Source organism: Pan troglodytes, chromosome 14, assembly GCF_028858775.2.
Source record: "Pan troglodytes isolate AG18354 chromosome 14, NHGRI_mPanTro3-v2.0_pri, whole genome shotgun sequence".
NCBI lineage: Eukaryota > Metazoa > Chordata > Mammalia > Primates > Hominidae > Pan > Pan troglodytes.
The window spans coordinates 75,406,201-75,433,696 of record NC_072412.2 but is presented as its reverse complement, the minus strand read 5'-3'; the positions used below and the strand labels follow the sequence as shown (position 1 = coordinate 75,433,696).

Genomic DNA, 27,496 nt, shown 5'->3' with positions numbered 1-27,496 from the left:
TAGATTATGAGTTGGTGCAGCGCACCAGCATGGCACATGTATACATATGTAACTAACCTGCACAATGTGCACATGTACCCTAAAACTTAAAGTATAATAAAAATAAATAAATAAAAAAATAAAGTTTTCCTGCAGTGTGGACCTCAAGGACACTCTTTATCTGCTGTTGTTTCCAGAAGACATGGATTTTAGATCATGAAGAATTTGATTGTCCTCAGTTGGTGAATCATGAAAAGCATCCTTTACCTAGTGAAAATACACTTTGGCATAATGCTTTAAAGCCTTGCAGCACTTAGTCATATCAGAGTTGAGAAGCTGATCTAATTTTAGGGATAGGCCTTCCAATGGCTATCCCATAAAGGATCAATTTATGTTTTCCATGGGAAGTAGATTGATTGTCATCAATCATCAATACCTTTGACCAAGAAAATTCAGTTAATTCAGTTAGCTTTGCCTAATGCCATTGTGTCTGTAATACCTTATTTACAGATTTTACAACTTGTCTAGTGAAGTAAGTACTTCTATTGCTGAAGATTTATTTAGAAATGCCCCATGAGGGAAACGTATTTTCTGATAACCTTTTAACTACTGTTAGCATTGGGCCTCTTGCATGGGAAAGTTTCTAAACCAGAAAAGGTGCATTGAGAAATGGTAATTGAATGAAATCTGTCTAAACGATCAAATGGTAACAGAAATATACTTGAAGTTGTGATTATCTTTCAACAATTATGGGTTTGACAAACTAAAGATTGATCATAAACCATCTTAGCAATTTAGAACAGTCATCCATCAACATATATTTTAATATAATTTGGATCATTTTATCTATTCCATGATGAGTCATTGAGTGAAGAACTTTTAATAATGGAAGCTTCAAGGATTCAGGAAAAACCAGGCAGCCACTGAGACTCCCCATGAGTCAACACTTAACATTGGACTTATATCCTTTCAAGGACCAATTTTGTTTCTCCAATTAAAGTGCATAGCACATTTATTAAATGCGTTATCATTGGTAATTTGACTTGGACCATGGAGTTTATCCAAAGGGCATATCTTAACAATTTCAGTACTGACTGATGTAGCATGAAAATCTGGCATAATATTTTCCTGGTATTCAATTAATTATCGTCCACCAACCTTATATATACTGTTAAATGAAGTTTATCCCAAATCTGCCTCCTTACATCAAGTTTAGCCTAAGTTTAACCTAAATCCACCTCCTTACATCAAGTTTAGCCTAAGGTTGCATCATACCTAGTAAACTGTAACCTAACTGGAGATGTAAACAGGCTGTAGCCTATTTTTGTATTAATAAATAGAGTTTCAGCCAACCACAGGCAGCCAACTGTTCAAACTGTGTTCAAATAAAGTAAATGCTGACCTGTAACCAATCCAGCTATTTCCGCATCTCAATTTCTGTTTTCTGTGCATCATTTTCCTTTCTGTCTACAAATATTGTCTGACCATGTGGCAGCCCCGGAGTCACTCTGAAACTATTCTGGTTCATTATGCTGCCAGATTCTTAAATTGTTCTCTGTTCAGTTAAACATTTTCAAATTTAATTTGTCTTAAGGTTTTCTTTTAACAGATGGTGCCAGAAGTGGGATTTAAAGTTAAGCTTTTCCTGGAACTCCCAGGAACATTGAGTGACCAAGTGAGGTGTCAACTGGGCCCATTTTGTTCATTGCTCTCTGGCAACAATGGGAGATTCTGTTGTGGGTAAACTTTCTCTCTGATTCCAAAGCTCCCAGAATTAGGCCCCAGAAGCAGCAATCATAAAAATGGCAAAATCTTACTAAAGATAATTTAAAATTATAGTGGGACATTCAAAATAAACTATATTGTATTTTAAAAAGTGCATTTAAAATTGAAGACTCCCCCCTTAGGCTCATCCAGCATGCTTATTGATGTGCAGAAACATCTAAAAATATTTCAGTATTTGTATTGCCTCCTTAAAAAAGTCTGTATAAAAAGCAGATAAACTGCTTAAGTGACTAATTGATGATAAAATTTAAATCTTGTGGCAGGGCACAGTTGCTTATGCCTGTAATCCCAGCAGTTTGGGAGTCTGAGACAGGTGGATCACCTGAGGTCAGGAGATCGAGACCAGCCTGGGAAATATGATGAAACCCTGTCTCTACTAAAAATAAAAAATTAGCCAGGTGTGGTGGTACATGCCTGTGATCCCAGCTACTCAGGAGGCTGAGGCAGGAGAATCGCTTGAAACTGGGAGGCCGAGGTTGCAGTGAGCCAAGATTGTGCTCTTGCACTCCAGCCTGGGCAAAATGAGTGAAATTCCATCTCAAAATAATAATAATAATAATAATAATAATAATAAAATATCCTAACCTTTTGGTTTAGTTACTATCCTGCCCCAAAGATGAAAATAATTCTGGATAAGGTGTTTACAAAAGGTAGGTCCTCAGCTGAGGCTCTCAATCCCTGGTTTCTTTTTCAGTTATCCATACTGAGTCTAGGCAGAGAGTATGCTTTCTTTGTCTTACTCCTTAATAGGCTTAGCACTGAATGTAGTAGTTTTAGCTAAGGATCAGAAACTAAGTTAAAAAGTCTGATTATTGAACTAAATTGGTATTCAAAATTTGCGTTTTTGACATTTACCAGACTATTTAAAAACCTTTTGTAAAAGAAGAGGTTTAAAGAAAACCTCCATTCGTAAGGGTGTCTTTTTGCCTATGTACACTGGAAGAGAGGAGGGTTTGAGTCACTAGAAACTCTTACTATTGTTTTAAGTTTAATAACAATTAATGACAATTTGTTAAGTTTGCCTAACCAGTCTTACCTTTGTTTCAGGTGCTTTGCCTGGCAATCTTGTCTTAACTGGGCCTTTGCCTATGGTCTTTTTCCTTGGTTTGGGCAAATGACGATACAATATTTAGGCATGAAGTCTCAGCTCTGAGTTTTTGAGATATAAATTTTCTATCTTATTTCACCTAAAAGTCATCCCTGTAGAAATGCGAATTTAAGGTTGCCTACCTAACAATTGAGTAGAGCAATGAAGCAGGTAACTAGAAGATGGATAGTTTTCTTTTCCACATTCAGACTATCTGTAAGCTGGCAAATAAAAAATCTTAATGAAACTTATAAGATCTACTTTGTCTCTGTCTATATGTCTTTATGTTATGTATATGTAATATTTCTATGTGATCTAAGATAATGTTTAGTAAATAAAGCTAACTGTAAAATTGGTAAAATAAAATAGAAATGTCTCCAAATTATCATTATTAAATATAATTTAGACATTTTTGCCTGTGTCTTCTGGTTAGACAGGTTTATGCAGTCTCTGCTACATGTTCTTAGGTTATAAAACTATTGGTTCGATAATATTTTTGATACCTGCTTGATTTGTTCATGTGCTAATGCTGTCAAAGATGGCTGCTGGGCACCCCCAGAGCCTTGCACACATCCTACTGTGAGCTTACGTCTTTAGTTTTGAGTCTCTAGATTCTGAGGTCTGGATAGGTGTCCATGGTGAGGCTTGAGAACATGTACTCTGTGCCTTGGTCAACAGCTACAAGGCAGAGTGAATCTTAATATAGACCCATCTTCCTCAGCCCAGATTTGCCTCCCTACTGGGAGGTGTTCTCTTTCCTGAGTTCTACACCTGGTATGTTAATTCTGGACATAGACAAGCCCTGCCCTTAATTTCCATCCATGGGTGCCATGTAAGTTCTTGGGACCCAGAACACCCTGGGGGGAACATTAGGGAGGGTACCTGTGTCATCGTTTCAAACTTATTTTCAGCAATTTAAATTATTTAAGTCATGTTATATTTAATTAATAGATAATCATAAAATGAGTATTTTCTAGGTAAATAAAAATACGGAAACATTAATTATTAAACATAGTTTAGGTTTATTATGTACTCAGTCATCTTATTTTTATATGCTATGGAAAAGCTAAATATAATTAGATCTGTCAGTAAACAAAAAAATTGAGGAAATAGCTTTCTTAAAAAATTACGAGATGTTTCTTTTCTATAAATGCTCTTATAAAACAGTTCAAAATTACTTCCTAAATTTTTCACTGGAAATTAGGATTACTAACAGTGAAAATTATACTTAATATATGTAATTAAAACTACTAGATATGACAATTCTATATACAGACTTCATAAAGAAAGATGTGGCTTTAGTGAAAAAGTTTATTTTAAAAGGCATGAAGATGTGATTTTTGTGTAAGAAAAAGTCATTTTGTCTGGTTTAGAGATTATTTAAATGTTGTTTCAAAATGAAGGAAAAAATGGCACAGATAAAACAAAATGGATCTAAAAAGTTGAGGAAAACAGAAAAAAATTATAAGAACTTATAAAAGGTTTACGGAAATCTTATTTTGTGTGGTCAAAAGCTGACCAGGATTAAATGAATTGGTTTATAGGATTATTAAAATTAGCTTTTGTATTGATAATACACTAATATAAAAGTAAAAAATTGGTTTATCTTTTGAACAAGAATTTAGTATATCATCATTAATAAGAGATAGTAAAAGATTTTTGTTCACCTTTTGAGTAAACTCCAAAAAAAAAAAGGAGAGAGAAGAGATGGATTGTTTCATGCTATCTCAGATTTTCTGATAGTTTGATGGTTTGAAAAACTAAATATCTCCATCAGAAAATAAAGGTTTTTACTTTTGAAAAACCTTTTATTACCACTTTAGCTAAATGAATCATAGTTATTGCAATGACCTGTGATTTTTTTTTTTTTTTTTTTTTTTTTTTTTAGATGGAGTTTCACTCTTGTTACTCAGGCTGCAGTGCAGTGGCACAATCTTGGCTGACTGCAACCTCTGCCTCCTGAGTTCAGGAGATTCTCCTGCCTCAGCCTCCTGAGTAGCTGGGATTACAGGCACCTGCCACCATGCCAAGCTAATTTTTTGCGTTTTTAGTAGAGACGAGATTTCACCATGGGGTTTGGCCAGGCTGGTCTTAAACTCCTGACCTCAGGTGATCCTCTGGCCTCGGCCTCCCAAAGTGCTGGGATTACAGGCGTAAGCCACTGCCAGGCCAACATGTGATCTTATTTGATTAAGTGCTTTAAACCTTTAACCTATTTGACAGCCATCCCCAAATCAAATTTCAAATTCTAAAATTAAGTCTTCCTGACTTCAAACTAACTTCATTTGGGTTGCCCCAGAGGGCCACTGAAGCATCCAAAATAGAAATAATAAACACTCATATCTGACATATTAAGTTATATGGGGACTATTGTCAAATAATACATGATGCTTAACCTTTGAGTTAAATTTTTATGGATATATTATTAATATGTGTTCCAAAATTTTACAAGGTTCCTAAAATTTGAATATGTCTTGATATATTTTATCAGTCAAAATTTTGATTATTATGTTAAATTATTTTGGCCACAGAAATAATGAAATTGTCTCGTTAATTGCATCTTTAACAATGACCATATGTGGTCTTGTTCATATTCTTACGCATTTTCTGTAAGTTACTTACAAGTGAGTAAAATCCTAAAGTTTTGTGTCTTCAAGGAGGTTCATGGAAATGATAAAAAAGGACTCTGATAAGTATTCTTGAATGTAGGTTTCTAAAAGATTTAGGATCATATCGCTTGGACTGGGTAAAAATTCTCAGAATTCTAATGAAGAGACTGACTGGTTTATAAAAAATGCTAACCAAAGCAGGACAAGAATTAACTGAATACCAAGAAAATACTTTGCCAGATACTTTGCCTAATAACTGGAGGGGTTTTTTTTTTGTTTCTGTTTAATTACAAAAAAAGTTGATGATATTTGCAAAGGATAACCTTAGTGACACTTTTGTCTTTGCTAAAGATTCCTAGCCAGTGCAGGACAAAGGGGGTTTATTAACTAACTGTTCACATGTGGATTATCTTTGAATTATTTTCATGGTTCTCTGATATTTAATACATTTAGTTATAATTGTTTCTGTCAATAGGGATTTATACAAACTGCTGGAGAACACCACAGAGGCCACATCGTGGAATCCTCAGCTAACAATCCTGTTGAATCATCCCAGATAGTTTGATTCTTAATTTAGTTACTTAATTTACCATGTTAATTTAGCATATTGAATCTTAAGTTTTCTATTTTTCGAATTTTTCACATTTCTTTTCTACTAAAATCTTTCTGAATTTGGTGATTATTACTTTGGTGTTTATATATACAGCAAGTTTTAAAAGCTCAATTTAAACCAATTAATTGTCAGAGTCTGGTTAATAACGAAAAAGTAGTTTCTGCTAATTGCTACTATTGGAGGGCAAAGTGTTTTGTTAATGATGACCATAAAGAATTTAAAGAGAGAATCAATAAAATATTGATCAGAAATTCATTTTAGTCACAAAATCTAATATTAAAATACATAGAAGTCTTCAAACTCATTCCATTTTATCCCCCAATATTTTGCACTAGTATTATCCCTTTCTGTATCAGGTATGGCTACATAAATTATCAATAACTGCCACAGAGTTATCCAACCTCAACATATGTAGATATTATGGTCTTGGAGTAAGGGTGTGAAAAAGTCTATTAACAACTGCCTCATTTGGTGAAAGATGCTTCCTGGGAAGGGTGGGGGTCAACTTACTTATGTGGCTCAGGTTCCTTTTGAAGTGAAAGGATGGAAATCATCCAGATCTGAAGTAAGGGGAATACACTGAGGCAAACTAAATAAATTCCACTAACGGCCCAATGGCAAGGAAAAACAGTGAGGCCCCTGGGACAGAATACTCTCAGGGAACAAGATTCACACAGTGAGAATCAAAAAGATTAAGAAATTTTCACAAAATCCCACAGCTAATAAGTGATTAGGCTGAATGCAAACAGCCAGCTTTCAAAACATATGATTTTTCCACTACCCACATGTTTTATTTTATTTACTATAAATGCAGAGTAATTTCCTCAATTTTATCTAATTTAGCAGTTATTGAAATACAATAAAAGGGTAAGCAATGGGCTGTACATCTGACTGAGGCAAGATAATCTCGTTGAATTACTTTTTAACGTGAAATGCATTACATAATTAACTTTTTTCTGCAGTGCTTTTTTTTAAAATTACTTTGGAGATGAATTCAAATACAAAGATGTATTAGTTACATTAAAATAATATCTCTACTAATTCAGGTCTATCATATTTGAAATATATAACAAATATAAAGTAGAAGCTTATATAATGTTACTACATAAGTGATATTTTAATACCATGTGTTTACAAATTGTGCAATGTTCCTGTGTGTTATTTCACTTTTGAACTGCTATAAAGAAATACCAGAGACTGGGTAATCTATAAAGAGAAGATGTTTAATTGGCTCATGGTTCTGCAGGCTGTACAGGAAGCATGATGCTGGCATCCACAAACCTTTTAGTGAAGCCTCAGGAAGCTCTTGTCACGTGATACACCAGCTTCCTCTTTTCCTTCATCCCAAAGCAGAAGCTGGTGTATCACGTGGCAAGAGTGGGATCAAGAGAGAGAAATGGGAGGTGTCACACTATTTTAAACAAACAGATCTCTTGTGAACTCAAGGAGCTAGAACTCACTCATAACCAAGAGGATGACTCTAAGCCCATGAGGGATCCACCCCCATGACCCAATCGCTTCCCACCAGGCTCCACCTCCAACACTGGGAATCACATTTCAACATAAGATTTGGAGGACATAAATACCCAAATCATTTCAGTCTGTAACATCTCATAATAAGGATTCAAGTAAGCAAAGTATTGCAGGGTCATAGATGCAGGAAGAAGAAAATCCTACTAAAACAATAGGAAACCTTACAGAAAACTTCCCATTTGAGTCAGATCTGAAAGAACAGTGGAATTTCATCAGATAAGCTGAGGTTCAGAGTGTTAAAATTCAGGGAACATTCGGGTAATAGCAAAATACACCAAATGATAAAGGATTTAGAAATGTAACAAAAATAAGACTCGAACAATGGTGTAAGGCCAGGATAAAAAGAAAAGCCATTGTGCAACAACAGAGAGAATGTTAAACATGGATATGAGCAGGAAGGTGCCTGATGGCATTTGTATTAGGATGATTTTTTTTTCTAGTGGCAATATGAAGAATGAATTGGAGTTAGGAGAGTCTATTAGGTGCTATGGGGAGTGCATAGTGTAAAACACAGGCCCTGTTCTTAAAAAGCTTACAATCCAGTTGGAAAGTAAAATATTAAAATTTGGAAGATGTATAATAATAACAATTTTCATATGACACAAACTTTGTGCATTTATTTGCCAAAATTTGTTGAGCTTCAAATGTTTGGTAGGTGTTATGGTAAGTTCGGATATTTGTATATACGAAAAGGATATGTCCTCATCCCTTATTAAATTGTAAACAAATGAGAAAAGAAGTATAGCTGCATTTCATCTATTTGGGACTTTACATTTTTAACATCCCTGAATAACATCAATATGTGATAATATATTTTTGAGAATAATTACTACAACTCTCAGAGAGTTGGTTGTCCTGAAAATTATATTGAGTCTCATTAATTTTATTAATAATCCTATCATTTCTTAAAGGGTAGCTCCTACTGAAGTACATTCAGAATATTAATTTTTGGCTGGGTGCAATGACTCACACCTGTAATCCTAGCATTTTGGGAGGCTGAGGCAGGAGTTCGAGACCATCCTGGGCAACATAGGTACACCCCCATCTCTACTAAAAACAAAAAAAAAGTTAGCCAGGCATGGTGGAACATGCCTCTAGTCCCAGCTACCTGGGAGGCTGAAGTGGGAAGATCACCTGTGCCTGGGAGGTCAAGGATGCAGTGAACTGTGATTGCACCACTGTACTCCAGCCTGGGTGACAAAGCAAGACTGGTCTCAAAAATTTTTTTCAATTATTTCTATGCCATTATGGAAAATGAACATGGAATGTCAAGATGCTAATATTGGTATACACGGAATCCTGTGTATGTCAACAGAACCCTGTTATTAATACAGTAGAGAATAATCTTCAAGTAGGACAATTGCCTAGACATTAACATTACACCTACTGAATTTTTAATGTTTTTGCCAATGATTGAATAGAATAGCTTAAACTCAATTTCTGTTGTGGAAAAAATTAACAAATATTCTCATTTGATTTATCTGTCATATTGAAAAATAAAATCTAGATCTGGCCCTACTAATACTATCTTTATGATTTGTCTCCCATCTGTATTATTTTTGTCATCTTCATTCATTCATTTAAACAGAAAAGTTCTGTTTTTGTTTGTAACAGCATCATCACTTGTCTCCTCACATATTCCCTGCAATGATCCTAAAGGCTGGAGCCAGGTTAAACGAATGAAAGTTCAGTTCTAATGATGTCATCCTCTTGTGAAAATTCCTGACTCGATTCCTGAGTCTCAGATAAAATTTTTACTTCCATTGGTTATCAAAGCCTTTATGTCCTAGTACTAAACATATTTCTTTCAGCCTTTTTTACAGCCTTTTTATTTTAACAGCTATGAAGGTTTGGGTTCACTGAGCAGAAGGGTCCCTAAGATTTATTACAGTAAACACTCCTGAAAGACAGAGAGGAAGAGAGCAGGAGAAAGTGGGGGAGAAACTTTAGAACTAACTCCCATGAAGGCAAAATGGGAGGAAGAAGGATTGGGCAGGAAGAATCTCAGACTGCAACACACTTCCAAGAAAAGTTCAGCCAGGCATCCTAGAGGCAAAGTCTCCAGTTCAGGAAGACCCACGTCTTAAAAGAATGGGCCTGCATTAGTAATTCCACCATGCATAGTCACTCTCCAGAAATGGTTAGTAAGAAGCGTGGCTTTGGTGCAAAGGCAGCAGTGGATGCAGAGAGGCTGTATTCAGTTATGAGTGAGCACATTTAAATGGTTGCTACAACAGCCAGTTATAAAATACCTATTCGCTTATGGCCATATATAGCCTGAGTTTTTTTCTATGTTCCGCTCAAGTGATTCCTTTCACTTAAAATGGCTTGCATCTATGGTTGTCAAAATTCTACCCAACCTTTAAACCCCCAGGTCAGTGGCCTCATCTTCTGAGATATCTCCCATTGGAGCTTGTAAGCCCTACAGCACTTACCAATGTCACCTCAACTGTGATTTTTGTTTTAAAAGAAAACAACTCTTAGCTACATGGAAAGCTGACATTTAGAGCTAGAATCCCAAAGTTGCAAACGATTGTTATTTGTTTTATTTTCACGTTATAACATTGCACTTTAAAACAATGTCTATGTACCACATGAAATCATCCTTGAGATTTTCATGATACATATTAATATAATTAACAAAATATATTTTGCTAATTTACTTTTTAAAATATTTTTGACAGGACAATATTTGTGGAAGATTCTGGAACAATATTTTTAATTGCTTAGATAAATCAAACATAGATAGAGTCCTCAGAAATAGAGGCAACGGGGTGCATTAGCAATAGTTAAATCTTTAACTGATTCCTTCAATAGTCTCTTCTCGTATCTCTACAGTGATACTATAGACTGAAGCTTGGTTAGAAGATGTAGGTTCTTGATACATTGCTATGATAATCTTCAACATATTGAATACTGATATAATGTTAAAGATGTGCCAAGCACTTTCCTAAGTACTTTGTATATATCGCTTCATTAAATCCTTGTAACAACACTATGGGTTAGATATTATAGCAACTCCATTGTGCAGATAAGAAACTGAGGCACAAGAAGCTAAACAATGATTCCAAGGTCACATTGCCAGGTTGTAATCTTGAATAACAGGCTGTGTTGATGGATAGATGAGGGAGGAGTGTAAGCAAAGAAATTCATAAATACATCCTCTTAATTTGCAAATATTTCCTGAGTCCTTCATTTTTCCTTATATCAACTTGCATCACATCAGGACAAGCAAGATACTATCACCTCTCACGTACATTATTTGGCATGGCCACATCTATTCTCATTTTTCCACACCATAGCCAGTGTGAAATTTTTTGAAAAATACAGGCAGATACATCATGTCTCTGTTTAAAACATATTAGTAACTTCACATTACTGTTAGGATAAAATAAATCATATTGGCATACAAGGCCCCACACTGTATGGTCTTTTAACCATTTAGCCTTATTGTACATCATTCTGCCTCTTCCTTGACTCTCCAGTTTTCTTGCCACATCGGCCTTCTTTCAGTTCCTCAGAAATACTCTAATTCTTCTTATCACAACACAAGTGTTTCTTCTGCCAAGAATTCCTCATCCCCACATAAATCTTAATCTTCCCCCAGATATTAGCTCAGTCATCACTTTTCACCTTGGACAAGAACCATTTCTTTTGTCACATGGACAGGTAGTAAGGTAGCACCTATTTGTGTCCTTCAGCAAGTCCTGTCTTTTCCCTTCATATCCACCTGTACGCGTTCTGTGAGGGTATGAACTTATAGAAGGCATATCATAAGTATTGGAAATATGGATTGATGAAGAATGAATCCATGAAATGCAAGTTGCATAACAATAAAATTGAAAGTTAGCAAACTGCTAACCTTACCTGACAGCCTTGATTTCATACACCTACACATAACACATGCCCACATGCTCCTGACACAGATACACACACACACACACACATACACACATGACATGAATGAAAGATATTAGAGGCTTGTAGAGTAGGCACGTTATTGGTTGGGGACATTCTGCAATGATACTAGTACTATTGTCATGTTTCACTGTGGCAGTTATTGTCAATTGTGAATGTACATAAAAATCATCTCAGGGAACTTTTAAACATCTCTGTGTCTGGACCTCATCCCAGTTCAATTAAATTAGAATCACCATATTCCAGATGTATTTTTTCAAAGGTTCCCAGGTGATTTCAATGTGCAACCACGATGGATAATCACTATTGTCAGCCAAAGAAAGAATGAAATAAATTATATCTAAATGCTATAAATTATATTTTTTTCTATGGCTCAAGCAAAAAAATATTAATCTACATAATTTAGTAGAATTATGTGAAAACTGTTTATACAAAACACTACATTGTGTTAGGCCCATGATCAGCATTTTAAACTAGTATATGAGTCAATCTGTTAATATTTCCATAGTACTTACACAGATATAGAAATTTATATAGAGTGCTTGTATATATTGTATATTATATGCTTATATATTTTGGGGGTGATTTTTGTGAAAACTATGCATATATATACACATGCATATATATACACACATACATGTATATTTAATATCTCACTGGAAAATTTTTATAATTTATATAAAATATGTATAATTTTACTTATACATTTCTTTCCTTAATATGCAAGTTTTGTTTAATTCATTGCACAGAAAAACACTGAAGTGTTCAATTCTATGAACTATTACTTAATTATTTCTTGTTTCTGAAGTAAAACTATCTAAAGGCATTGGAATTCAGTCACCCTAATCACTGATTTTACATATTTACTGGGTGATACTTTATACACGATGAGGATTTTTACAAATTATTTTGAAAGGAAGATTTTAAATAAGTTATACCTGGAAGGTCATATATATATTATGAAGCCACTGGTGACTTAGATATATTTTGTGACTAATATGATGAATAATAATTTAGTAATTTAACACAATGATTAAATCAAAATAAATTTAAATACATTATTATTAATTTAAAATAAATATATTCTACCTAGACAAAAGGAAATACATTTTACAGGCTAATGCTTTTCAAATTAAGATACAATTAATGGCTAACAGGCAAACAGTAAAGCAATACTAAAAATTAGCTTTTCATTGTTATTATTTTGCATAATTAAAACCCTTTTTTATTGAAACAGTTTAGAGCTTAGAATATATTTAGCAATATTCTGAATGGATAATATTAACAAGTGTAAAGAAAAATAATAATTTCTTTTTCAGAACAAATTAATTTGGTTGCATTGATACAGAAATAACAATTAGTTTCAGAGAAATTATGGAGGCTCAACCTTTTGCTAAAATGTGACAGCATTATGGGGAATGATCTGTATAGACATTATCTTCTTCAATTCCTACTCCATATTCGAAGGCCAACATCTTCATTGGATGTAGTTATGTGTTCTATAACCCATATGGGAATATTTGATTTTAACGTGTGCCATGTTACATGAAAATTAACGATAGTTTGTTTCTTTCAATAAACTATCTTAAAAACTTATATAGAAAAATTCTGGTAAATATTTTGCTGCAGAATTCTCAAGGGGAGTATATGCAAAAAGCTACAGTCCAAAAATTATAAATAATTACATGTACCAGAAAAAGTACATTTTGGCAACATAAAACATCTAAAAGACATTTAAAAAATTATCAGAAGTCATCATGTAATTATTAAGCTTGAGTTGTATGAAAAATGACTTTAGATGTTTCTCTTCTTTCTATTAGATAATTATTTTTAGAATGCAGTTTTAATACTGATACTGAACATAACACAGAAAAATATTTTTAAACTCATAACCTTGCTGCATCTATAAAGATATTTTTAGTAACCATTAGGAAGTAGTTGAATGTATAATTTTGATTTTGAAATTATTCTAGTCCAATTATTCACCCTACTTAATGAGCCCATTCTGCAAGGAAATCATCACAGCTGCAAGAAATATGAGAATCACATAATAATGCAGCTAGAGTTTGAAAATATTGTGGCAATCTACAAAAATATATTCCTTTATAATGTGGAAGCATAAAGTATGAATATTTTCCAGGAAAACATGGATACTTTCAAAACATAGATATTTAAAATAAACAACAATCCTGGGAACATGTTACTTGCTAAACAATTTAATTATAGTTAGAGATGTTTGAGAGAGGAATTTAAGTTTTGAGAGTAGTGACATATTTTATACTTGCTCTATCATTCTGCTTGCAATTCTTAATTTCTTAGATTTAGTGACCACCCCTAAGACAGACCATCCTGACCATTTGATTTATGTAACAACTAAAATGTATTAAAAGTTTATCATTTGCCGAGCACTGTTATATGCATTTTCTATTTAATCTTCACACAAATACTATGAGTTATATACTCTTTAAAGATGAGGATACTAGGACACAAAACATTTAAATATCGTTCTCTGACGTCATACTGGTGGTGATATGGTTTGGCTCTGTGTCCCCACCCAAATCTCATCTTGAATTATACTCCCATAATTCTCACATGTTATGGGAGGGACCCAGGGGGAGATAATTTGAATCATGGGGGCGGTTTCCCCCATGTTGTTCTCATGGTAGTGAATAAGTCTCACGACATCTGATGGTTTTATCAGGGGTTTCTGCTTTTGCATTTTCCTAATTTTCTCTTGCTGCCACCATGTAAGAAGTGCCTTTCACCTCCTGCCATGATTCTGAGGCCTCCTCAGCCATGTGCAACTGTAAGTCAAATTAAACCTCTTTTTCTTCCCAGTCTCAGGTATGTCTTTATCAGCAGCATGAAAACGGACTAATACAAGCGGCAACAGTGGATTGGGATTTGGGCCCAAGAAGACTCCTAAACCAGAACTCATTTGCATTTTGCTCTGTCGCCACCTCTGATAGTCTCACTGGCAATACTTTGGTTAATTAAAAGATAGTAATATATAAGTCTTTCAATATTTGTATGTTTATTGTCTGTATTCTCCTCTAGAATATAGGCTCTATTGTATCTCCAGTAGAGAGATGGTAAACTTTCTAGTATTTAGAGCAAAGGATAGATACCTGTATTGAAAGATTAATGGATAATGTAAATGTTCCTTGGCTTATTATATTAAATATTTGCTAGTCCTTGTATTTAATTAGTATATTTTGCTGTGTATAGTAATATATTTTTAATTATAAAATATTTCATATTTCTATGAAAGCTAGATTACAATATTTTCACTAAGAATAGTTAAATTTATCTTCATAATTGTGTTCCTAAGTTTCAATTCATCAGCAATATATAAGACTTCTCAATTCCTAATGTTCTTAGCAACATTTGATATTGTCATGCTTTAAAGTTTTTTGATGGCTAAAACTTTCTCCTAAAGATGTTTTATTTTAAGATCCTGGATGTTCTACTTACTAATTCTATTGAACATTTTTATATGCTTATAGGACCTTTATATATATTCTCTTTCATGAATTTCCTTTTTATATTGTCCCTGAGGCTTGAGTATGAAGACAACAATATCAATTACAATGGTTTGCAAAAACTGAGTGACTGCAATGAATCCGATTCTGTTCTAAGTGTTTTACATATTAATTCTTATCATCTTCATCATAATACCATGAGATAATTATTCTAGTTGTCCCGAGTTTAAAGTAAATAAATTACAATATAGAGAGAAATAGAAACTTGCCTATATAAATGGTAGCACTGGAGGAAACTCTTACTGACATATAAACAAAAACCAAAACAATGACAATCAATACAGTAGATTATATTACATTATCTAATGTTTACATTAAAAATAAAGTTAAAAGCTAACTCACAAATTTAACTTCTGGCCCTGATGGAGTATCTGCTATCTGAGTAAGCTTCCTAATATGTATAACTGTAAAAGCTAAATAAAACAAATCAAATTCTTAAAGTCATCAGAGAGAAACTAAGGAAGCCTGGACTTGAGAACAAGATGTGAAAGAGATGGAAAGAGTACAAAGATTAACTCAACATTTGTTTCGACTTTCTCCATGCATTTCTGGAGAAATTTATTTATTTCTTCTTTCTTCAGTCAAAAAATCAAAGTGAAATCTGGCAGCTAGGGCTAGCTACAGTCTCTGAATGACAGAGGCAGTAATTAGAGTTTAACCTTTTTATGGAGGCTTACACAAATGCATCAAGACCCTGGAAAGAAAGGAAGGAATTCCCTAGACAGAAAAGTTCTAGACGTCTATCAGTTTTTCATATGCTTCAGAATACCTTTTTTCCTTGATATTATTAGTAAATCTTGATTATGACTGTGGTCTCTCATTTGTGTGAGCCTTATGTGATAATCTTACTGCCTGTTTGACAAACTCAATCATTTGCGTTCTCTCAACAATAAGGTGACACATGGGGAAAAGGAAAAAAAATGAAATATTTTACCCATAGAACAATAACAACAACAAAAATATTGGAGAAAGAAAATGAGAAAAAAAATTGATTAAACAAGTAAGAAAATATTAAAATTGTATCAAATAAAATCAGTTATTATATTGAGTATAAATAGATTAAATAACCAAAGTCAAAGATTAGCACATTGGAACCGAAAGAACCTTAGTGTAGCTGATTAATTAGATAAATTCGAGTTTATATAATTCTTAGTGTAGCTAATTAAATTAATTAGACTTTAGAGCAATAAGCATTACTAAATAAAAGGAAATATTTAACAATCAATTCAGCAAGAAGAATTTTAAATGCCAAATATGTATCCGTATAATGTCATTGAAATAAGCCAAAATAGAGAACTAAAATGTATAGTAATTATATTGAAAGAAATACAACTGGTATTATTTTGGGATGACATAATTGTATACATAGAAAATACAAAAAAATGTGGATTATTATGACAATTATTTATAAATATTTCACAAGGCTACCGGATATAGTCAATACATAAGAACTTTTTCTTTTTATTTATTGATGAAACAAATAGAAAATTAAAAAATGCCAATTGCAATAGCATAGGGAAATCAAATGCAAAGTGATCATTTCAGTAATAGATATAAAAAAGTTCTAATAAAAATTTCAAACAAACATTACTCCAGAAGTTAAAATCTTAATAAAATGAAGCTATGTACTGTGTTCTGGATTAGAAGAGACAATGTTGTAAAGATATTAATTATCTAAAAAATTTTGTGTATTCAATACCATCTCAATTGATATTTCATTAGGATATTGGGGGAAAATTCAGAAAATTGCAAAAAAATTAAAAATTCATATGAAATACCAAAAGGATATTAATTTTTATGTTACAATTTTTTAAAATTTAGAACAAGTATTTTTCATGTTCTGTTCAAGAAATATTTGTCTTCCTCAATATTCATTGTTATGCTTATCTATTTTAGTTATGCTTGTCCATTATATTCTGAAAAGTTTATTGTTTTAATTTTTATATTTAATCCTATGATCCATCTAGATTGACTTTTGTGTATTGGTCATGGTCCATTTTTATATTTGTGGATATCAATTCCACCAACATTATTGCTTTAAAAAAATATTTTTTCTGCTACTGCAGTAACATCTTTTTCCTAAATCAAGTAAACTTGACTCCTTTTCATCAAAAGACAAGACTAAGAAAGTGAAAATGCAAGCCTCACAGTGGAAAAAGATCTGTAATGCAAATATTAACAAATAATTAATAAGTATACTTTTTAAAATTAACAATTTATATCCATATTTAAAATTGATTACAAGAACTACTACAAATTGATAAAATGATATAATTAATAAGAGACATCCAATTAAAAATGAAGAGGTTTTTAACAGGCCTTCACAAAAAGGGAGATTCAAGTGGCCAAAAAACACATGAACAAATGCTTAGTTTTACCAGTCATCAACTTGGTGAAAACTAACAGAATGATGAGATACCGTTACTCACTCATCAGAATGACTAAAATTAAAATGTTTCACAGTGACAAGTTGTGGAGAGATTATCAGACAACGAGGTTCCTCTCCTTTACTGGGGGAAATAAAAATTGGTTTAAAAAAAAAAAACCTGGAAAGCGTTTTTGATGCATTTACTCAATTTCAATGTAAGTATATTCTATAACCCAGAAATTTTACATCTGGGTAAAATGAATTCATATGTACATCAAGAAAGTGTACATTTCAGCTTTATTTTTAAAATATTAGAACTGGAAACCATGCAAATTTTCATCAACAATAGAATGGAGCTATAAAAGTGGCATAATCATACACTGTAATAATATTTGTAATTTAAAAATGTTACCATCTCACCTAATTTCTGACTAAAAATGTCACAGATAACAACTTTAAGTAATTTTTTAAATTATATTACTTAATTTATAAGTTCAAATCAGGAAAAACTTGTTCTTTGAGGAATTAACTGAAAAAAATATTGTTACCTTTTGAGGGGGGTGTACCTTTCGGGAAGTTGCATGAGAGGTTTTGGAGTGGAAGTGATAGTAGGTATACAGGGATATTCTTGTGATAAAACACCATCAAACTGAACACTTACATGTTTTACATTACATATACAATGTAATTTAATATATATTTATATATTGTATATTAATGTAATTATATATATATTATACTTTGAGTGAAACATTTATATAAAGTCATGTAACCTCTCAGCAATTAAGAAAAACAAGGCACATATGGATGATGTTTACAGGATATATCACTAAGTAGTAACCAGAATGGATTAAACCATGGGCAGAACCTATTTTCAAATCCTACAGAAATATGCAGTTGGTCAGAAATATGAAAGCCAATGATAAGCCCATCCTCCTGGAAACTTTCTCCACTGTTACTTTACAAATACCAAAAGCTTCTGATTTTTCTCTCACCTATCTGGCCATTTCTTCTCTATTTTCTTTGTTTTCTCTTCATGTAACCAATACTAGAGCTACTTAAAGCTAGATTATGTTCTCTGTTACATTCTCTCTTCATAGTATCTTCCTAACTGATTATATCTAGGACTATGACTTTAAAAGCCATATAATTGCTGATAACTCCAACATTTTTATATATACCTCTAACATTGTCTTGAACTATAGGCATGCCTATTTATTTGCCCCACTTAAATGTGTAATAGTCCCTTTAAACATGATATATCCAAAATAGAGTTCTCAAGCTTTCCCCAAAAATAATTTTCAAACTTTTCTACCCTTAAAATTTACCCAATTATTTAACCAATTTATTTATCCCTAATTTATTCTTTCTTCTGTTTTTTTTTTTTCCGTTTTTTTGTTTTGTTTTGTTTTTTTGGGTTTTTTTTTTTTTTTTTTTTTTTTTTGAGACAAAATCTCACTCTGTTGCCCAGGCTGGAGTGTAGTGGCACAATCTTGGCTCACTACAACCTCTGCCTCCCAGGTTGAAGCAATTCTCCTGCCTCAGCCTCCCAAGTAGCTGGGATTACAGGCATGCATCACCATGCCCAGCTAATTTTTGTATTTTTAGTAGAGACGAGATTTTTGCCTTGTTGGCCAGGCTGGTCTCAAACTCCTGGCCTCAAGTGATTTGCCCACCTCAGCCTCTCAAAGTGTCAGGATTACTGGCGTGAGCCACCACGTCCAGCCCTGATTTGTTCTTTCTATTCATATACCCCTATACATTCTATTAGTAAATTCCAACAGCAAGACTCCCAGAATATATGTGAGTATATTTCAAATATTTTCACTTTTATCTGTTTGAACTGAAACCTGTTAATTCAATCTACTACCTTGTACTTTTTGAATTTCTGAAATTTTCTTCTAATCATCTCCCTACTGCCACCTAACCTGACTCCAATCAATTTGCTACAAAACATCCAGAATAAATTTGTCATAGCAATCACATCCCTATTATGAAATATCTCAGTGATTTTCCATTGCTCTTATAACAAACTTCAAATTTATTGTTTATTAAATTATCCTAGTGATCTGGTCCTTTCAGATAGATATCATATTCTCCAGAAGAGCATAAATCAATGAAAATATTTTCTACCCAACCCAAGGCACACAACGTATTCTAAAGTCTACTCTGTATCTAATTGGTGCTCAGTAAAAAGTTGATTTCAGGATCTCTTTGAAAACTTCACTGATGTTTTCACTTTAATCTCCATATAGTTAATTATTGTTGATACATGTGAATATCTACCTATACTTCTCTAAAAAGCCTATGAGATATATCATATCCTTTTGAAATAACCTCAACCTTCACATTTACTCATCTTTTCTAATCCCCATTTCCTATGTCAAGCTACCTAATGAAAGAACAAGATTTGAAGTTTATGCTTTTTAATTTTAACTATGCCTGCACTCAAAACACGATCCCTCCATATGAATAGAGTTGTGTAAAATAACATCCCTAAGTTGAATGTGTGTTGTAGAACATTTTTAATGCTATTCGGCTACATTTATTTTGTATTAAATTATAATTGTATAATTGTGTAATATGTGTGAAGCATGCTTACTTATTGGGAACAATGTACTTATTCCATTTTAGTTGATTCATTGACTGATATAGGAGCTCACTGTGGGCAGAGACTTTACCTAATTCATCACTGTGTCCTCGGTGCCAATAATAATTCCTGACACATAAAGGTCATTCAATGAATAATAGTTAAATGAATGAATGAATAAATGAGTTGTCATTTTATTTTCACATCAGTTTTGGGAGACAATTCTTCATGGGTCTCCCATATGTCTGCACATCTTTAAAGTCAAGTTACTGAGTGTCCTTTGTTCTGGAATATATTTAAAAGGAGGTTATTTTAATAGAAAGACTAAGAACAGAGAGATAGTTCTTGTCTCCAAAATAAAATGCAGTCATGCTTAAAAGCATAAAGATAATATCTCCTTCCCGAGCAATGGGTATGCATGTTTATTGTCCATTATAAATTATAGTTCTTTTCTATAATACAATCTACTGCATGTACAGGTTTCAATTAACCCTTCTCAAAGCAAAATTGTATGAGGCAATTGTAAACAGGCAAGAAAGACTTTATTGAAGGCTTGCAATAAGGAAGAGAAGATAAAACTGTGACTGAACTCAACTCTTCTAAAACAAAGGTGGTAGAGTTTTTGGGAACCAGATTGGGTAGGTGGATCATAGGCAATCTGTGTTTGCTAATTGGCCTTACTCAAAAGAATGGTTAACATTCTTCTGTCTTTATTTCAGAAAGTAGTTTTATAGCTTGCAGCAAGGTACCAACTGAAATTAGGCTCCTATACTTTCAGGAGTCTGGGAGATAGAATACCTTAATGACTAAATTTCAAAGGAACTGCAGCTCCCGAGTCCTTGAGAAAGACAGTCCTGGGTTGTGAAACTGGCAAGAGGTTTTATCAAAGATTTACATCTCAAAGAAGCAGAGAAATAATTTACAGTTATAAGTTTTCTAAAGTAAATGCTCTAAGGAAAATGAAGTCATGGCTCTAGACACAGGACGAAACTGTCTGAAGTTTGATCAAGAGAAGGGAAACAGTAAGGTCACTTTGATTACCTTCTTTGGATCACCCTATGGGAATTGGGGCGTGGGGAACCAGCAACAGAAACAAAAATTGATGATACTCTGACTATTGCTGTTGCTATGAGTAATAAACTGTATTTCTTCTTTGATCTAGGAGTCATGTCTTAATCAATATGCATAAATTTGTGGCAGTCTAATTTGTCAGCTTGGTAATAGGGTAAAACTCACAGGTGCTTCAGACTTCTTTATAATCAGGCTTCAAATTATACCCTTTTAGGAAATATTCATCAGAATTTCTGTACAGCTAAAGAGCACATCGATCAATATTTACATTATATTTAAATATTTAGCAACTGTTGAGCATTTAAGAAAATTTATGATGATGTGAGTTTACTAGAAAAGCAATGAGTACTAGTTATATATATATATCTTCCCATGGATGGCTCTCTATTAATTTTATTTAATTGCTTGTGTTTAGTAATTTTAGCTAATAATATGAAAGATGTCATATTTTCTAAGCTTTGCTTAAGTTTATTTTAACCTTTTTGGGAAGCCAAAGCACAGAAAATACTATTCTGAAATTCACATTGGTAATATTACATTGCTTTAAGGTAACATTGTTGTAAGTAACAAAGTATTTTAAATAGCAGTGTAGAAATGCTCTTTAAAAGTAGAGGCCCAAGACATCTTACCTTTGAATTTAGTATCTGTTTCTTCATATGGTCATAAATATGGGAATTAGTATTATTTTATAAAGCATCTAGGTCATAATACTATTTTTGGCTCCCAATTTTGTTTTCACTTTAATGGAATGATTCAATTAATGGTAGGTAGTTTCTACGAGATTGTAATAGTTTCTTAACAACTGAAGTCTATGCTGAATGAATTCATAGTTTTGTACTGTTGCTTTGATTTTTAAAATCTCACTGTGAAATAAATCTATTCAATCTTTTAAATTTTTTCATTTTATTATGTTAGGGACACTTAACATGAGATCTACCCACTTAACAGATTTTTAAATGTACAATATGATATTAACTATAGGCACAACATTCATTTATCTAATATTTTAGGTGTAACAGTACTTGAAGGCCCTATTTATGCTGTGGGAGGCCATGATGGCTGGAGCTATCTGAATACAGTGGAAAGGTGGGATCCACAGAGTCAACAATGGACATTTGTAGCCAGTATGTCAATTGCTCGGAGCACAGTTGGTGTAGCAGCATTGAATGGCAAGTAAGTAAATTTTTTTCTTATTTTTTTAATCTTAGAAAAAAAGTTACTGAGTAAATATTATTTGAAAAATAAGTTGTAATAAGCTGGTAAAAATTGTTTTAAAACATTTTAAGCTGTTGATATTTTTAAATTGACAAATAAAGACTGGTGCTCTCTCTATAGACAACGGAACCCAAAATTTCTTCACATTAACTGATGATTAAAGAAGTATCAAATACATTTCATGGGAATATTTATATCATTTTTGAATAAATAGTTGAGTAGCCTTCAAAAAACTACTAAAAGTTTGGTGTTCAATATATCTTTCTTTACATAATTACACTAGTTTACTTTCCAAGCATCTTCATTCCTATCCCTCTAAATCAAGAATTCTCAACCTCAACACTGTTGATATTTGAGGCTAGATGAGTCTTTGTTGAAAGAAGTCTTCTGTCCTGTGCATTTCAGAGTGTTTAGAAGTGTCCTGGGTTTCTACCCACTAGATGCCCCTCACCCACCACCTCATTGTGACACGCAAAAATATCTCCAGACATTGTCTACTATCCCCTGGGAAGTGGCAAAATACAGCCCCTGTCTTCCCCATGAGAACCACAGATCTAAACAAAGCTAGTATCACCTCTTGCCTAGAAAACTGCAACAGCTTCTAGTCTGATCTTTTTAATTATTTTCTCTTCAGTCTTATTTATGAAGGCTTCCAGAGAAATCCTTTTACAAATGCAAACAATATGTCAATCCTCTTCAAGGACTTGTCTTTTATGATCTTTGTTGATTTAAAGGCTATTTTGTCAGAAACTAGGATTGCAACCCCTGCTTTTTTCTGTTTTCCATTTGCTCAATAAATTTTCCTCCATCCTTTTATTTTGTGTCTGTGTATGTCTTTGCATGTGAGATAGGTCTCTTGAATACAGCACACCAATGAATCTTGACTCTATCCAGCTTGCCATTCTGTGTCTTTTAATTGGGGCATTTAGCCCATTTACATTCAAGGTTAATATTGTTATGCGTGAATTTGATCCTGACATCATAATGCTGTCTGGTTATTTTGCAGACTTGTCTATGTAGTAGCTTCATAGTGTCACTGGTCTGTATAGTTAAGTGTGTTTTCGTAGCGGCTGGTAACAGTTCGTCCTTTTCATATTTAGTGCTTCCTTCAGGAGCTCTTGCAAAGCAGGCTTGGTGGTGACAAATTCCCTCAGCATTTGCTTGTCTGAAAAATATTTTATTTCTCCTTCACTTATGAAGCTTAGTTAAGCTAGCTATGAAATTCTAGGTTGGAAATTATTGTCTTTAAGACTGTTGAATACTGACCCCCAGTCTCTTCTGGTTTATAGGGTTTCTGCTGAGAGGTCTGCTATTAGTCTGACGGGCTTCCCTTTACAGGTGACCTGGCCTTTCTCTCTGGCTGCCCTTTGCATTGTTTTCTTCATTCCGACCTTGGCGAATCTGATGATTATGTGTCTAGGGGTTGGTCTTCTTGTAGAATATCTTACTGGGGTTCTCTGGATTTCCTGAATTTGGATTTTGGCCTGTCTTGGTAAGTCGGAAAAGTTCTCCTGGATGATATCCTGAAGTGCGTTTTCCAACTTGGTTCTGTTCTCCCCATCTCTTTCAGGTACCCCTATCAGATGTAGGTTTGGTCTTTAAGCACAGTCTCATAGTTCTCAGAGGTTTTGTTGATTCCTTTTTATTATTTTTTCTCTAATCTTATCTGCCTGCCTTGTTTCAACAAGATAGTCTTCAAGTTATGATATTCTTTCTTCTGCTTGGCTTATCCAGCTACTGATACTTGTGTTTGCATTGTAAAGTTCTGTTGTGACTGACTTTCAGCTCTCAGGTAATTTATGTTCCTCTCTAAATTGGTTATTCTGGTTAACAACTCCTGTAAGTGTTTTATCATGGTTCTTAGTTTCTTTGCAATGAGTTAGGACATAACCCTTTAGCTCAGTGAAGTTTGTTGTTACCCATCTTCTGAAGCCTGCTTCTGTCAATTCGTCCATTTCAGCCTCCACCCAGTTCTGTGCACTTGCTGGAGACATGTTGCTATCATTTGGAGAAGAAGAAGCACTCTGGCTTTTTGAGTTTTCAGCATTTTTGTGTGTAGATTCTTTCTCATCTTCATGGGTTTATCTGCCTTTGATTTTTGAAGCTGCCGACTGTTGGATGGGGTTTTTATGGGGTCTTTTTCATTGATGTTGTCGTTGTTGCTTTCTGTTTGTTTTTCTTTTAGCAGTCAGGTCCCTTTTCCATAGGGATGCTGCAGTTTGGTGGGAGTCCACTTCAGATGCTATTTGCCTGGGTCTGTCCCGCCCCTGGAGATACCATCATTGGAGGCGGCAGACTAGCAAAGATGGCAGCTTGCTCCTTCTTCATGGAGCTCTGTCCCAGAGGGGCACCAACCTGATGCCAGCCTGAACACTCCTGTACGAAGTGTCTGGAGACTTCTGTTTGCAGGTCTCACCCAGTCAGGAGGAGCAGGATCAAGGACCCACTTAAATAAGCAGTCTGACTGCAGCTTGGTGGGGCAGGTGTGCTGTGCTGGGGAAAATCCTCCTCGTCTGGGCTGCCCTTACTCTCCAGAGCCAGCAGCCAGAAAAGACTGACACCACTGATGCATGATACTACAGCTGCCTCTCCTCCTATGGGCTCCTCTCAGGGATATCAGAGTTCTCTTCATAAATCCCTGGCTGGGGATGCTGAAATTCCCATGGGGAGTCCCCCTCTAGTGAGCAGGAGTGGATCAGGGTCCTGCTTAAAGAAGCAGTCTGGCCACGAACTGACCCAGTCACTGTGTTCCCCTGTGAGAAATTGCTCCCAGTCCAGACCACCCAGTCTTGCTGGCACCAGCAGCAGAGGGAAACAGCTGACTGGAGCCACAGTGATGGCAGCAGCCCTTCCCTCTCTGGGAACCCATCTTCTTAGGCAGTCTCTAGCCTGCTGTGCTGGCCGCCAGAGATTCCAAGCCAGTACGTTTTAGCTTGTGGGGTTCTGTGGGAGCGAGGCCACTTGGCTCCCTGGCATCAGCCTCCTTCCCCCGGGAGTGGACGGATCTCCTGCCTCATGAGAGTTTCCAGAGCATAAGTATGCAAATACTCCTGTGTCCAGTGCCTGCTCCAGCAGCTGCCTGCCCGAGCAGCCACCATGAGTCTGCACGGCTTTGTGCTTGTGACTGAAGGCCCTGGTGGTATGGGCTCATGAGGGGACCTCCTGATCTGTGGATTGCAAGGATCCATGGGAAAAGCATAGTTTTCAAGGAGGGGTAGCACAATCCCTCACTGCCTTCTTTGGCTAGGAAAGGAAGCTCCCAGTGCCCCTGTACATCTCCTGGTGGACCTTCACTCCACCATGCTTTTCCTCACTTTCCGTGGGTTGCGCCAACCACCTAGTCCGTCCTAATAAGAGAAAATTGGTACCTCAATTGAAGATGCAGAATTCACTTGCCATTTTTTCCTTCTCACTGGGAGCTGAGAGCAGAGCTGTTTCTATTTGGCCATATTGGCTACTCCCTCCTATTGTCTCATTCTTATGTCTTTGTATCCTCACAGCTCATCTCCCACTTACGAGAGAATATACTATGTTTGGTTTTCCATTCCTGAGTTACTTCTCTTAGAATAATGATCACCAGTTCCAACCAGGTTGCTGCAAATGCCATTATTTCATTTCTTTTTATGGCTGAGTAGTATTCCATGGTGTGTGTATATATATATATATATATATATATATATATCTCACAATCTCTTTATCCAATCACTAATTGATAGGCATTTGGGCTGGTTCCATATTTTTGCAATTGCAAATTGTGCTGCTATAAACATGCATGTGCAAGTATCTTTTTTGTATAATGACTTCTTTCCTCTGGGTAGAGGCCCAGCAGTGGGATTGCCGGATCAAATGGTAATCCTACTGTTAGTTCTTTAAGGAATCTCCACACTGTTTTCCATAGAAGTTGTACTAGTTTACATTCCCACCAGCAGTGTAAAGGTGTTCCCTTTTCACCACATCCATGCCAAAATCTGGTTTTTTAAAATCTTTGGATTATGACCATTCTTGCAAGAGTAGGGTGGTTAAATCCATTGTGGTTTTGATTTGCATTTTCCTGATCATTAGTGATGTTGAGAATTTTTTCTTATGTTTGTTCCTCATTTGTATATGTTCTTTTGAGAATTGTCTATTCATGTCCTTAGCCCACTTTTTAATGGGATTGTTTGTTTTTTTCTTGCTAATTTGTTTGAGTTCCTTGTAGATTCTGGATATTAGTAGTTTGTTGGAGGTATAGATTGGGAATATTTTCTTCCGCTCTGTGCGTTGTCTGTTTATTCTGCTGATTGTATCTTTTGCTGTGCAGAACTTTTTTAGTTTAATTCCCATTTATTTATCTTTGTTTTTGTTGAATTTGCTCATAAAAAGTGACTTAACACTGTATATGTGCATACACACAGATACACATATACAATGAATACATATTCACATTATATATTTTGTTTAATGCAAAGGTAAGGCATATTTCTTATAATAATTGTTTTTCAAAATTTCTTTTGGTTAGTTATCCTCTAAATTATTTTACTTAAACTTTGGTATACATTTCTCAGATTTTAAAAAGTCATCTTAAACATCCCTTCAGAAATTTCCCTGTAAATAAATATTTACAGATTAATTTGAGAAAGATGTGGGATCTCTAAATTGGAAATATTAATATTTCCTTCTGAGAAGATAGTTGTACTTTTATCTTTTAAAATTACTCTCCTTGTATTTTAGTGCTGTTTAAATTTGGCATGGTTATTCTTTCTTTCTGAGGTTATTCATGTTTATTTATATTTTTTAATATTTTACATATTATGTGTTTATTTATATCTATTTATACATTAATAATTACATAATTAAATTATAAAAGATAATTTATATATAACCATTTAACTAAATGCATATGTTATATTTACTATTCAATTTATAATAGATTTTCTAGAAAGATAAACATTTAATAAACTAGTAAGGAAACTTTTTCTGTTTTCTTAATATACATTTATTTCCTTTTTATTGTGTTGTTTATATTTTTAGAATGATTACCTAAATAGTAGTGATATCAGGTGTCCTTATCTATCTATTTTAATTGGAAAACCTTTATAGTGCTTTATAGTCTCTGATATCAGTTGTTATTTGAGATACATATATTGATTAAGGTTAAAGGCAGTATTTTATTGTCTGTAGCTTCCATAGTGGAAATTTTATTTTCT

The 27,496-nt window shown here is 34.1% G+C and overlaps 1 protein-coding gene across 1 annotated transcript in view; it reads left to right on the top strand.

Annotated features, from left to right (window-relative positions):
• The window catches only part of KLHL1 (kelch like family member 1), a 426,381-nt gene that overhangs the window by 364,278 nt on the left and 34,607 nt on the right, over window positions 1-27,496 (top strand). The window contains exon 8 of the mRNA XM_016925362.4: window positions 22,106-22,268. Coding sequence (XP_016780851.2) covers window positions 22,106-22,268 — 163 coding nt within the window. The remainder of the gene's footprint in view (window positions 1-22,105; window positions 22,269-27,496) is intronic.